Source organism: Somniosus microcephalus, chromosome 6 (assembly GCF_052327205.1).
Source record: "Somniosus microcephalus isolate GS21.2 chromosome 6, FLI_Smic_1.0, whole genome shotgun sequence".
NCBI lineage: Eukaryota > Metazoa > Chordata > Chondrichthyes > Squaliformes > Somniosidae > Somniosus > Somniosus microcephalus.
In genome coordinates this window covers 66211971-66225138 of record NC_140992.1, presented here as the reverse complement: position 1 = coordinate 66225138, position 13168 = coordinate 66211971, and the positions used below count along the sequence as shown (strand labels likewise).

The 13168-nt window shown below is 39.8% G+C and overlaps 1 protein-coding gene across 4 annotated transcripts in view; it reads right to left on the bottom strand.

The window, feature by feature from the left end:
• The window catches only part of gmps (guanosine monophosphate synthase), a 104908-nt gene that overhangs the window by 16098 nt on the left and 75642 nt on the right, over positions 1-13168 (bottom strand). For all 4 annotated transcript variants that reach the window (XM_085990321.1, XM_085990322.1, XM_085990324.1 and 1 more), the window contains exons 2-5: positions 6831-7009; positions 1769-1883; positions 1380-1477; positions 262-365 (exon numbers count right to left, since the gene is read on the bottom strand). In XM_085990321.1, the coding sequence (XP_085846447.1) occupies positions 262-365; positions 1380-1477; positions 1769-1883; positions 6831-7009 (496 nt within the window). The remainder of the gene's footprint in view (positions 1-261; positions 366-1379; positions 1478-1768; positions 1884-6830; positions 7010-13168) is intronic.

Below are 13168 nucleotides of genomic sequence, written 5' to 3'. Positions count from 1 at the left end.
ATCGGTATTCCTTTGTGGCTCTAGACGCTGATCCAGTGTCTCAGCTGAGAAAATTCATTAACAATTGGGTACTGCTATATAAAAATCACCACATACAAAAAAAATCACTGTGTGATAGTAGTATTGGTCATAATCATAGCACTGACAAATTGCTGACGGTCCATTCTAAAACAATGTGTCTGTCACACTACATTCAACACACACACAAACACGGTCAAACCTAGATTCAAACTATTCATTGCTATATTGACTCAAGTATACCTGCTGTAATGTTTCCAGACTGTGCGACGACTTTGAAGCCCTCTGCCACCTTGTCCACGCTATCACCATGAGTGAGCAAAACAAGCTCATCTTTCTGTAGACCTCTAATGAAGGGGGAAATGTAAAAGAAATACAGAAGACTAAGCAATAAAAAAAATTGGAATTGCTCGAGAGGATTTTATGTATATTAATCACCTAACAAAAAGGCCAACATGAAATTGCTGGTTCCATTGGAAATAATGTTAATTTTTCACTTTAGGACTGGAAAGAGGGGAAGTGAAGGAAAAGCATGCAATTTAGTCACAAAAGCATTAGCTAAATAAGAGATATTATCATTTAGCAGTCTTTCTAGGTGCTTACAGGACAATCAGATATTTATAAACTATCTGGCACAAAACTGCACCACTAAAGGTTTAAAACAAAGTTTCATTTTTTTTGGGGGGGGGGGGGGGGGGAAAGAAAGAGGAGAATTCAATGCAGGCAAAATTCTATGAAGCTTTTCATGTACATGTTTCTAGCCTTCCTTTCCAAATACATAATAATAGCTTTACTTCGCCTGCCACAAAAATGTATAGACTATGGAGACTAGATAGCCCACGAAGCAAGCATTTTGGCATCTCTGGTCAGAAAGACTCATCTCTCTGCTGACTAAGTCCCACATGAAATGTATTTGGGCAGTGCAACCCAGTTGCTAGCAGCTGTAGATCAACAGTGTAAAACTGTCATAATTCAGCAATATGGCCAACTTGCTTAGACAGGACGAAAAGACAATTGGTTCTGAGGGTAGAGACACATTGTTGGGGTAGAGGGAGTTATACTTTGCACTTGTCCCCATGCTAGATTTGACACTGAATTGCTTGCTCATCACACCAGATAACTAAAACTGGATTTATTTTTTGAAAGAAAAGCAATTAGAATATCGGAACACAAAAGTTTGCATTGTGGCAAATGATTCCCCAAATATATTGAAGTACGAAAACCAGAAACTAACCAGCAACATTTTACAATTATAAAATCTACAATTAATTTCAAACCATGAGCCGGTTTCAACTGCTCATTTCTCTTAAAAGACAAAAAAAAACTGCAAACATGTCTGAATTAGAATAAGCCATATATACCTGAACAGTGAACAGCTATTGTCCACATTTACTGTAAACACACCATCTTCTCTCACATTCTTTCTGTGCACTGTACCTCCAAAAACTTTATTCATCATCTGTGAATTTAAATAAAAATTGGTTTGCATGTTATGCTTCAATTTTCCCCTACATAAAACTTGAAATTCCAATCCATTGTCGAATAGATGACATACCCAAGACATCTGGTGAAAACCACACTTTACATCAGTAGAAAGACACTACTGCATAACTCAGCACAAACAGTTTTAAATAAAAAGACACCAACATAGTACCCAGTTAAATAAAAACATATGGATAAGTGTGATGCTTTAGATAATCTATGTCTTTGTCAAACACCTACATTAATGATCTGAATTTGTACACAGTACCTGCATTCCATAGCAGATTCCAAGAACAGGTTTGCCAATTGTAAATATTGCTGGATCAAACCATGGAGCATCTTCTGCATAGACAGAGCTTGGACCCCCAGATATGATGATAGCTCTGCAAAACAGAAACAGTATTTAAGAACAAGTCACTTGCGTATTTGTAGGAATGCAAAAAATGCATTAGAAGTTCAACTGGTAATCAACTTCCATAATGAAAAAAGCTTACAATGCAATATTAACTGGATTATAAAAAATTAGAAAGTAAAAGAGGAAACTCCAATAGAACTGGAAATTAACACAAATAGGAATGGAACATTGTGTGTGCAAAATAGAGCAAGCAGAATCATTGTTAAGCACCGATAGTGACAAAGTTAATGTCTCTTTGGTTTTTATAAATCCAGTGAGTATTGAAAACGTAATTGGGAGAATTTTCAGAAACCAGGAGTGTAAACTAATTAAGTTTAAAACGACTAAGAAACTGACCCTAATGGCCATCACATTTTAGCTCCATAAAAATGTCAGGCTCAAGTCACTTTTCCCAGCCAGTTATCCCAATTACAAGATTAGGACTTTAGTAAAAAAATGTACATTTATTGTAAGATACAAAACACAAATAGAAATAGTAGATATGCATTCATCGTCACTGGGTCAAAATCCTGGAACTCCCTCCCTAACAGCACTGTGGGAGTACCATCACCACACGCACTGCAGCGGTTCAAGAAAGCGGCTCACCGCCACCTTCTCAAGGGCAATTAGGGATGGGCAATAAATGCTGGCCTTGCCAGCGACGCCCACATCCCATAAACGAATTTAAAAAAATTATCAACCAGCGACTTAAAAACTAACATACTACATGGGAAATTTTTTTAAGTTCTGAAGGTGTGAAGCTACCTTCCCATGTGGTCTCACACTTGTGAAAACGCAAAACAATGTCATTTCAGCAATTGCATACCAGATTTACACCAAACGATGTGCATGGATGTGAAACTGAAACTGCATTTTATCGACACAAAATAGTACATAACTGGTCTAGAAGATCATTCAGTATTACCAGACATCACATTTAGTAAACATAATTTTGAGACGAATACTGAATTATTTTCTATCTCAATTCCATTACACATATGGACCATAGGAACAGGAGTAGACCATTCAGCCCCTCAAGCCTGTTCCGCCATTCGATGAGATCATGTCTGATCTGTGATCTAACTCCATATACCTGCCTTTGGCCCATATCCCTTAATACCTTTGGTTAACAAAAAGCTATCAATCTCAGATTTAAAATTGATCTAGCATCAATTGCCATTTGCGGAAGAGTGTTCCAAACTTCTACCACCCTTTGTGTGTAGAAGCATTTCCTAATTTCACTCCTGAAAGGTCTGGCTCTAATTTTTAGACTATGCCCCCCAGTCCTAGAATCCCCAACCAGCGGAAATAGTTTCTCTCTATCTATCCTATCTGTTCCCCTTAATATCCTGAAAACGTCAATCAGATCACCCCTTAACCGTCTAATTTCTAGGGAATACAACCCTAATTTGTGCAATCTCTCCGCGTAACTTAAACCTTGAAGTCCGGGTATTATTCTAGAGCTTCTCTTTGTAGTATTTGAATAACTTAAGCTTTAAAAAAAATTTTACCCAAGGAATTCATTCCATACCATGCAACAGCTGTAGATGATTGCCCAGGACTGAATTTCTCTACAAAAGGCAAATTTTGAAATGGTGAATGGCTGTTTGTCAAACTGGAGGGAGGTATACAGTGGCATTCCCCAAGGTTCAGTACTAGGACCACTGCTGTTTTTGATATACATTGACTTGGACTTGGGGCTACAGGGCAGAATTTCAAAATGTGCAAATGACACGAAACTTGGAAGTGTAGTAAACAGTGAGGAAGATAGTAATAGACTTCAAGACGACAGACAGGCTGGTGGAATGGGCAAACACATGGCAGATCAAATTCAATGCAGAGAAGTGTGAGGTGTTACATTTTGGTACACCAAATGGTACAATTTTAAAGGGGATGCAAGAACAGAGAGTCCTGGGGGTGCTTGTGCACAAATCTTTGAAGGTGGCAGTTAATAAAGCATATGGGATCCTGGGCTTTATAAATAGAGGAAGAGTGTACAAAAGTCAGGAAGCTAAACCTATATAAAACACTCGTTCGGCCCCAGCTGGAGTACCGTGTCCAAATCACTTTCGGAAGGACGTGAAGGCTTCGCAGAGGGTACAGAAGAGATTTACTAAAATTATTCCAGGGATGAGGGAATACAGTTACGTGGATAGACTAGAGGAGCTGGGGCTGTTCTCCTTGGAGCAGAGAGGGCTCAGAGGAGATTTGATAGAGGTGTTTAAAATCATGAAGGATTTAGATAGAGTAAATAAAGAGAAACGGTTTCCAACAGCCGAAGGGCCGATAACACGAGGGCACAGATTTAAGGTGATTGGCAGAAGAACCAGGGGTGACGACAAAAAAAAAGTTTTTCTTCATAACGCAGTGGTTAGGATTTGGAATGCACTGCCCGATAGGGTGCTGGAGGCAGATTCAATAGTAGCCTTCAAAAGGGAATTGCAGGGATATGAGGAAATAGCAGGGGCGTGGAACTAACTGGATTGCTCTTCGAAAGAGCCAGCACAGACTTGATGGGCGGAATAGCCTCCTTCTGTGCTGTACTATTCTATGATTCTAGGCATAGTCATGGGGTGAAATGAGCATGACATAAGCCCTGTGACTTCCAATACCACAGAAGTTTAAGAATCCAGGCCTACATTTTATTCAGAATCAGAACAAAAGCACAAGTTGAAGTGTATAAATTTCTTGTTTTCCCCCCTTCCCCCATGGTACTGTTCATTTTTCCCCACTAGAAACCAGCATTTCCTGAACAAAAGCTTCAGAGAGAGAGTGTGTGCAGTGAAGGTACTCCCACAGTGCTGTTAGGGAGGGAGTTTCAGGATTTTGACCCAGCGACGATGAAGGAGCGGCGATATACTTCCAAGTCAGGATGGTGTGTGACTTGAAGGGGAACTTGGAGGTGATGGTGTTCCCATGCTCTTGCTACTCCATCTATTATTAGGGATGTGGTAACAAGATTAGAAAATCATAATATGATTAGGCAGAGTCAACACAGTTTTATGAAGGGGAAATCATGTTTAACAAATCTATTAAGTTTTTTGAGGGTGCAACAAGCCAGGTAGATAAGGGGGAAACCAGGGAAAGTAGTATATTTAGATTTTCAGAAGGCATTCGATAAGTTGCCACACAAGAGGTTTTTACACAAGATTAGGGAAGTAGGAATAAACGGATAATTTTCTGTTTGGCAGGTTGTAACTAGTAGGGTGCTGCAAGGATCAGTGCGTGGGCCTCAGCTATTTACAATCTATATCAATGACTTAGATGAGGGGACCTAGTGTAATATATCCAAGTTTGCTGACGATACAAAGCTAGGTGGTATTCAGAGAATTTTGGGTGTCCCTGTACACGAATCACAGAAAGTTAACATACAATTACAGCAAGCAATTAGGAAGGCAAATGATATGTTAGCCTACATTGCAAGGGGGTTAGAGTAAGGAAATCTTGCTCCAGTTAGAGGACTTTGTTGAGACCACACCTGGAGTACTCTGTACAGTTTTGGTCTCCTTACCCAAGGAAGGATATACTTGCCTTGGAGATGGTGCAATGAAGGCTCACTGGACTGATTCCTGGGGTGAGAGGGTTGTCATATGAGGAGAGATTAAGCAGAATTCTCTGGAGTTCAGAAGAATGAGAGGTGATCTCGCTGAAGCGTATACAATTCTTAGAAGGCTTGACAGGGTAGACGCTGAGAGGCTGTTTCCCCTGGCTGGAGAGTCTAGAACTATGGGTCATAGTCTCAGAATAAGGGGTCAGCTATCTTTGGAATTGTCTACTGCAAAGGGCAGATGATGCTCAGTCACTGAGTGTATTCAAGAATGAGATTGATAGATTTTTGGACACTAAGGGAATCAAGGGATATCGGGATAGGGCAGGAAAGTAGAGTTGAGGTAGATCATCAGTCATGATCTTTGTGAATGGCGGAGCAGGCTCGAGGGGCTGTATGGCCTACTTCTGCTCCTATTTATTATGTTCTATTCACCTTTTCTAACATTGTTGGTATTTTGCCACCCCATTATCTAAGCCTACTACAGGTAGACTATCCTTTATCCGAACTTCCGAAAACCGAAACCCTCTAAAAACCGAAAGTTTTTTCGTTCAGCGTAAGTCGCGCGCACGACATGACCAGAGTGGCGCACAACTTACGCTGAGCAGGGCAGAGGGTCACTGAGTTCCCTCCTGGGTAGGAGATTGCAGGCCGAGCCAGGCAGTGTGAAGGAGGTATACCGGGAGAGTGAACCCAACAATACAGTGGCCCGTCCAATAGTTGCAGCGGCCTATCCGATATTCTTTTCTCCCCCCCCGACCCCTTCGGATAAGGGATAGTGTATCCTTTATCCGCACTTCTGAAAACCGAAATCCTCTGAAAACCGAAAGTTTTTTCGTTCAGCGTAAGTCGTGCGCACGACCCCGACCCCTGACGACGCCGCCCCCCGCCCCCGACAAATTTCCCAGTCTTATAAAATACCTTCTGAAATCCGAAATTTTCCGAAAACTGAAACACGGCTGGTCCCGAGGTTTTCGGATAAAGGATAGTCTACCTGTACTAAATGAAAATGAGTAACACACATGCATGACATTCTATGTCTGTAACTTGAATGCATCTGGAGCAAGCAACCCCAAATGATAAACAACATATCCCAGCCTGCAGACATAGTGAATTCCCAATCCCAGTTAATTTCAGTAGGATTTCCACTATTCCAAGAGGTCTGGCAACCAAGAATGGAAATGCATTACAATTATAATGTTTCTCTACCGAGTACTCCAGTGGACAACTACAGTGAAGCATTTTGAAAGTTTTCTCATCATCCTTATATAAAAAGGAATAAATTCATATTATTGAACATCAAATTCTAAACAATTATTCTTGAAAATATATATTTAAAAGATACACGCATGCTCATCCACTTAAACTACACCAAAAGCCAATTCTTACCGAAAACCATTCTCTTTGATTGCAAAAGCAGGTGTCTCCAGTGGCAGGATTTCTGACTGTACAAAAAGTTCTCTCACACGTCGGTCAATTACTTTTCCATACTGTGCTCCTGCATCAAGAATCACTACAGCCCCTTCATATTGATGCCTGGCATCCTTGATGTCTCCGCCAGCAGTTTCCTATTCCGGGGGTGGGGGGAGGAGGAGAGAGGAAACAAAATTGATCACAGAATACTTTTACAACTGATTTCATTAAAAAAAACTTCTAAAAAGTTGCTGCACATGCCATATCTCATTCACAGGATTAATAACTGCATCAATATATAAGCTGAAACTTACAACGTATTAAAACATTTGTTCCTTCACAAGGCTTAATTTAGGAACTGGTGCACTACAATTGTACAATACACAACTGAAAAACACACAAGTTCAGCTCTATGCAACTTTCCAAGGACAAATTAAGTTTAATGCTAAAATCTTCAACGATTTACACATACAAAGCTTCTAGAAAAATGTTTTGTTAAAGTTTCAACATTAGCTAGCGAAAGGGGTCACAACCAATGTTCTTGTTAAGCTGAGCAGCAGTCTGGAGATCCCGCACAGGCCGCTCACCGTCTTTTAAATTGAAAACCGTGCTTGCGCCGTAATTTGAATGGTCCGCGCACGCAAGAAAAAAATTAGAGGGAACATTGGTCACAGCATCAAAATTCTTTTCCACAGTTGTAGAGCAAATGAGTTCCTGATCCGAACCATACCAATAGAAAAGGTACCACGGTGACTATGCTTAATTGTGACACTGGCAAAGAAACCCATAATTGGTTCTCCTTCTTGTAATGGTATAGCACTGAAGATAACATTTCAAAACTAATATATTAGCAGCTGACCGATGATGTCCACTTACTAAGTCTGGATAAAAATTAAGTTTATTTAGGCTTGTAAAGGCACGTTATTCAAAAAGCCTACGCTAAACACTTTCAATTCAGAAGCAACTTGTGTAACTATTTCAGAGATAAAGTTAGTGCCTGCTCAAAACACACTTCAAAAAATGTTGGCAGTATATATTTACTCTGTCAAATTTTCTATAACCGTCTCCTCCCAGATCATATTTCTCTTCCTTCATTTTGCCAGGGGCCAGCAGCAGCAGTACAATCCAGCCACTGGCAGTACATTATCAATGCAAAATTAATTGGTTTTGAAGATTGCCATCGAATTTAGAGATAAAAGTTCTGAACTTGTGTGCGCCAATCAAAACTTTGTCATTGCCCAAACAAGTTCTCAAATTTATTAACAAATATCTGAAGCTTAAAAGTTAACCTCCAATTATTATTTTTTTACCCACTGTACATTTTAGTGATTGATATATAGTTTTGAGACCAATGTTACAGTTTAAGCTCCTTTCCGCCTCACCCCCCAAAAACCATCTCATGTTTAAGACTAGACTGCAGTCTCTTTATAAAACAGAGAAACTACCATGTACAGATTAGTGCAGTCCAATCTAACAATCAACCTCAAATTGTGGTACAGGAAACTTTCTGGTATCCGGCACTGACGGAACCGAGCTGGTGCCGGTCGATCAACACTGCCGGAGAAACCAGCGCTAATGTTAAAACATACGGAGCTTCTGAGCTCCGTATCTAGCAACAAACCCTGTTGCTTAGCAGTCAGCGCAGCTTGCAAGCGTCTCTGTAGCTAAGCAACAGCTTCAGCTAGACGCTTGTAGAGCCAGGAATGGAGAAAAAAAAGCAACGAAAAGTAAAAAAAGTTATCTGAACCGACTCCTGAATTTTGCCGGTGGATAGAGCATTCCGGAGATTTAACCTCCGTTTAAACGAAAGTTTCCTGTAAATCACCTTTTCGAGCATGTGGGATTTCTGCTCATCACCTTTAATTATTAGCTTGGCTCAATTGACAGCAATCACACAATTCTTCTAGGTTGTGGGTTCAATCCTCCTTTTGAACTTGAGCACATAATCTAGGGTGACACTTCAGTGCTGTACTGAGGGCATGTTACCTTTTCGGAGATGCCATTAATCAGTTAAAACATTAGACGGAGGCCCCACCTGCCTGTTCTGGTAGGTCAGGTTGATGGAAAGGATCCTACAGCAATATTTGAAGAACAGGGAGGTCTTCCAGTGTCCTGCTCAACATTCCTCCCTCAACCATCAGCAAATTGGCTCCTACATTTACTGTACTGCAGGAAAAAGGTACTTTATCACGTGAAAAGTTTTGGAATGTCCTGAGAACTGTAGTAATGCAAGACCGTTTTAATGCACGTCATTTCTTACCTCAGAAGATGGAACAATAGCACACTTCTAGGTCACTCCATACAGGCTCTTTCCACATTTAGAGATAAAACGATATAATTAAACAGGATAGGCAAGATACAAAGTGACACAGATGTAGTAAGGATAACTGAAACATGGCTTAATAAAGAACAGGACTGGCAGTTAAATATTGCAGTATATAGCGTATTTAAAAATTATAGGGAAGGAAGTGGGATAACTGCACTAATTAGAGATAATAATGGCAGTAGAAAAAAGACATAACTAACATTTAGAAACCAAATCGATAGGGATTTAGACAGGATAAGAAGGGAACGATCACTTTAATTCGACAAACCACCTAATAGTGGAAAGGAAGTGGAGTAAAAAATGTGGGCAAATCTATGAAATGAATAAAAGACATAGAATAATCATGGGAGATTTCAACTACCCCAAATAAACTGGCAAGAAGAGGTAGAGAAAGGAGAAAAAGGGGTTTCAGGACTCCTTTCTTACCCAGTACACAAGAAGCCTAACAAGAGAGGAATCACTACTGGATCTAGTAATGGAAATTAAACCAGAGCAGATGAGAAGTAAGCGTATGGGAACATCTAAGCAACAGCAATCATAACACAATAAGATTTAAAAGACTTAAGTAAGACAAAGGCCAGAGTAATAGATTGGAAAAAAGATAGGTTTGAGGGAATAAGAATGGAACTAGAGAAGGTAAACTGAAAAAAAAATTGACAGATAGAACAGCAGTGGAAAATATTTAAAATGGTGATCAAGAGTGTTCAGGAGAAATATATTCAGCTAAAAAACCAAGAACAAACTAGCCAATAATGAAAGACCATGGATGAATAAAGATATGAGCAAAACTGAAACTAAATAAAAAGGCATACACTAAGTACATAAACAATAAAGGAGAGGATAACAAAAGGGAATACAAAGAGGTTAGGAAAGTAAAATAAAAAATTGGGAAAGCAAAAAAAGGAACTATAATATTAAATTAGAGGATATAAAAAGAAATAGTATTCCACACATAAATAACTAAAGAAAAATCAGGATAGGGATACTAAGGGATGCAAAAGATAAACTCAAAAAGGTACCAACAGCGAAATGGCAGAAATATTGAATAATTACAGTATTTACCAGGGAGACTAACAAGTTGGACAGGACATTAGAAGAGATCAAAAAAGATATAAAGACATTTAAGATAGAAAGGGGGAGATAATTGATAAACTAATCAAATTTAGAGGATAAAACCGCTGGTCCAGATGGATTGCATCCACGCATATTAAAAGAAGTAAGGGAAGAGTTAGCAGAGGACTGGTGGACAGCTAATTTTATTCATATATTTAAAAAGGGAGATAGAACAAGTCCTGGGAACTATAGACCAATTAGCTTAATGTCAGTGGTAGGAAAGATAATGGAATCTTTACTCAAAGATGGAACAGAAAAACACCTAGAAACTGAAAATTTAAGTCAGCACTGATTTCAAGGCCATGCTTGACCAACCTTACTGAATTCTTTGGAGAAGTAACAGAAAGTAGACATGGGTAATGTAGCAGATGTAATATATTTGGATTTTCAAAAAGCCTTCGATAAGGTAGACTCATGGCTAAGGTCAGAGCACGTGGAGACAGAGGACAAGTAGCAGAATAAATACCAAGCTGGCTATAAAACAGAAAATAGGAGTTACGGGCAATGAATCCCCCCCCCCTATTTTTTTGGGTGCGGGGCCCATTCAGTTTAGTGTGTACGCGCGCAAAATTTATCATTGGAAAAGCCGGTCCTGATCTGCGTGGGATGGTACAGGTAGCTACTCAGACTGGCAAAAGAAGGAAGTGGTGTTCCACATGTATCATGCTGGGACCACCATTGTTCACGATTTACATTAACAATTCGGACTCGGAAATCGGAAGTACAAGTTCAAAATTCGCAAATGACACCAAATTGGGCGATGCCGTTAAAATAAAGCATGCAACAAAATACAGAGACATCAATAAACTTGCAGAATGGGCATGTAATTGGCAAATTAATTTTAATGTAGATAAGTGTGCAGTGATGCATTTTGGTAGGAAGAATAAGGAGGCCACATACTGCTTGTATAATAAAAATCTGAATGGGGTAAAGGGATCTAGAGGTAGATACACAAATCACTAGAAGTAGCGACGCAAGTTAATAAGGTCATAAAAAAGAGCAAACCAAGTACAGGAAACTTTCTGGTATCCAGCACTGACGGGACCGAGCTGGTGCCGTTAGATCAAAACTGCCGTATAATCCAGCCCTAATGTTAAAACATAGAGCTTTTCAGCTCCGTGTGAATCAACAAACCTGTAGCAACAGCTTCAAAACAGTCGGCTGCAGCTGCAAGCGTCTCTAGCTGAAGCTGTTGCTTAACTACAGACCTTGCAGAGCCTGACTGGGGAAAAAAAAAAGCAACGATAAGTAAAAAAACTTATAGAAAACAGCGCCTGAATTTTGCTGGTAGATAGAGCTTTCCGGACTTCTAACTTCCGGTTAAACGAAAGTTTCCTGTACTGGGATTTATTTCTAGAGGGATAAAATTTAAAAGCAGAGGGGTTATGTTAAACTTATGTAGAACCCTGGTTAGACCACACTTGGGGAGTACTGTGCACCAATGTTCCCTCTAATTTTTTTTTTTTTTTTTTTTTTTAAAAAAGGTGTGCGGCCCATTCAAATTTCCACGCATGCACAGTTTTTCCATCACGAAGCTGGCCAGCAGCCTGTGTGGGACCTCCAGGCCGTTGCATGGCCGTGCAGCTTAATGGGACCATTACTGTGCACAGTTCTGGTCTCCATATTATAAAAAGGATATAGAGGCACTGGAGAAGGCGCAAAAAGTTTTGCAAGGATGCTATCAGAACTGAGAGGTTCTACCTATCAGGAAAGATTGAACTGGCTGGAGCCCTTCTCTCTAGAAAAGAGAAGGCTGAGGGGTGACCCGATAGAGGCATTTAAGATAATTAAATTGTTTTGATAGGGAAGATGTAGAGAAAATGTTTCTATGCGTGGGATGACTAGAGGTCATATACTGTATAAGATAGTCACTAATAAATCCAATAGGGAAATCAGGAGAAACTTCTTTACCCAAAGAGCTGCAAGAATGTGGATTGCCCCACCACAAGGAATAGTTGAGGAAAATAGCAGATACATTTAAGACAAAGCTAGATAAAGCACGAGGGAGAAAGGAATAGAAGGATCCCCTAATAGGGTTAGATGAAGAGGGTTGGGAGGAGGCTCGTGAGGAGCAGAAACGCCAGTATAGACAAGTTGGACCAAATGGCCAGTTTCTGTGCTGTAGACTCTAATGTCTGGATTTTGCGGTCAGTGGTGAAGGGACAGCGTTTGCCGTTCACTATGCTGACAGCTGCCCAGTTTACGTGGGCTTTTGCGCGGAGACTTATCATCGGACATCTGATCCAACGCAGCGCCCTCTACAGGGGATCTGTAGCTTATGAGCAGGGAAAACAACAGGGAGGCTCTTCAACCAGATTGAAGAATCCTCACTGAGACACGCAGAGTCTAAACCGGGATGTATAAATTAGATTTAAATCAAGTACAGAAAGTGAAATAGAAGGGGAAATAAAGAGGGATTAAGAGAGGTCAAAGATAGACAGAAAAAGTAAAAACATTTTTTTTAAATCTCCAGTAATTAAATTCTTAAGGAATAGGACTCCACACTTGTAAACTTAAATTCAGTGTCAGAGATTGTTTGTAGGGTTGCAAAATTCTGGGAATTTTTAAAAGAGGAAACTTTCCATCAGAATTTTCAGGAATTTAGAGTTTTTTTGCACACTGATGGTTTTTGTCTCTGACCCTATATTATCTTTGTCGTCAAAATAGACATACTGTTCCATACAAATAAAAACAGGCTTTCAAAACTTTATTTAGGTTATAATTTTGAACTTTATTGAACCCCCACAAAAAAGACCCATCTAAAATAAAATAAGAGCGTCAGCTTATTTAGCCTGTAATTTGTCCTTATTTTGTCCCTTTGAGTCTTCCGAGTCTTCTACTCCTCATTGCTCCTCCTGATTCTCTGACTCTGACG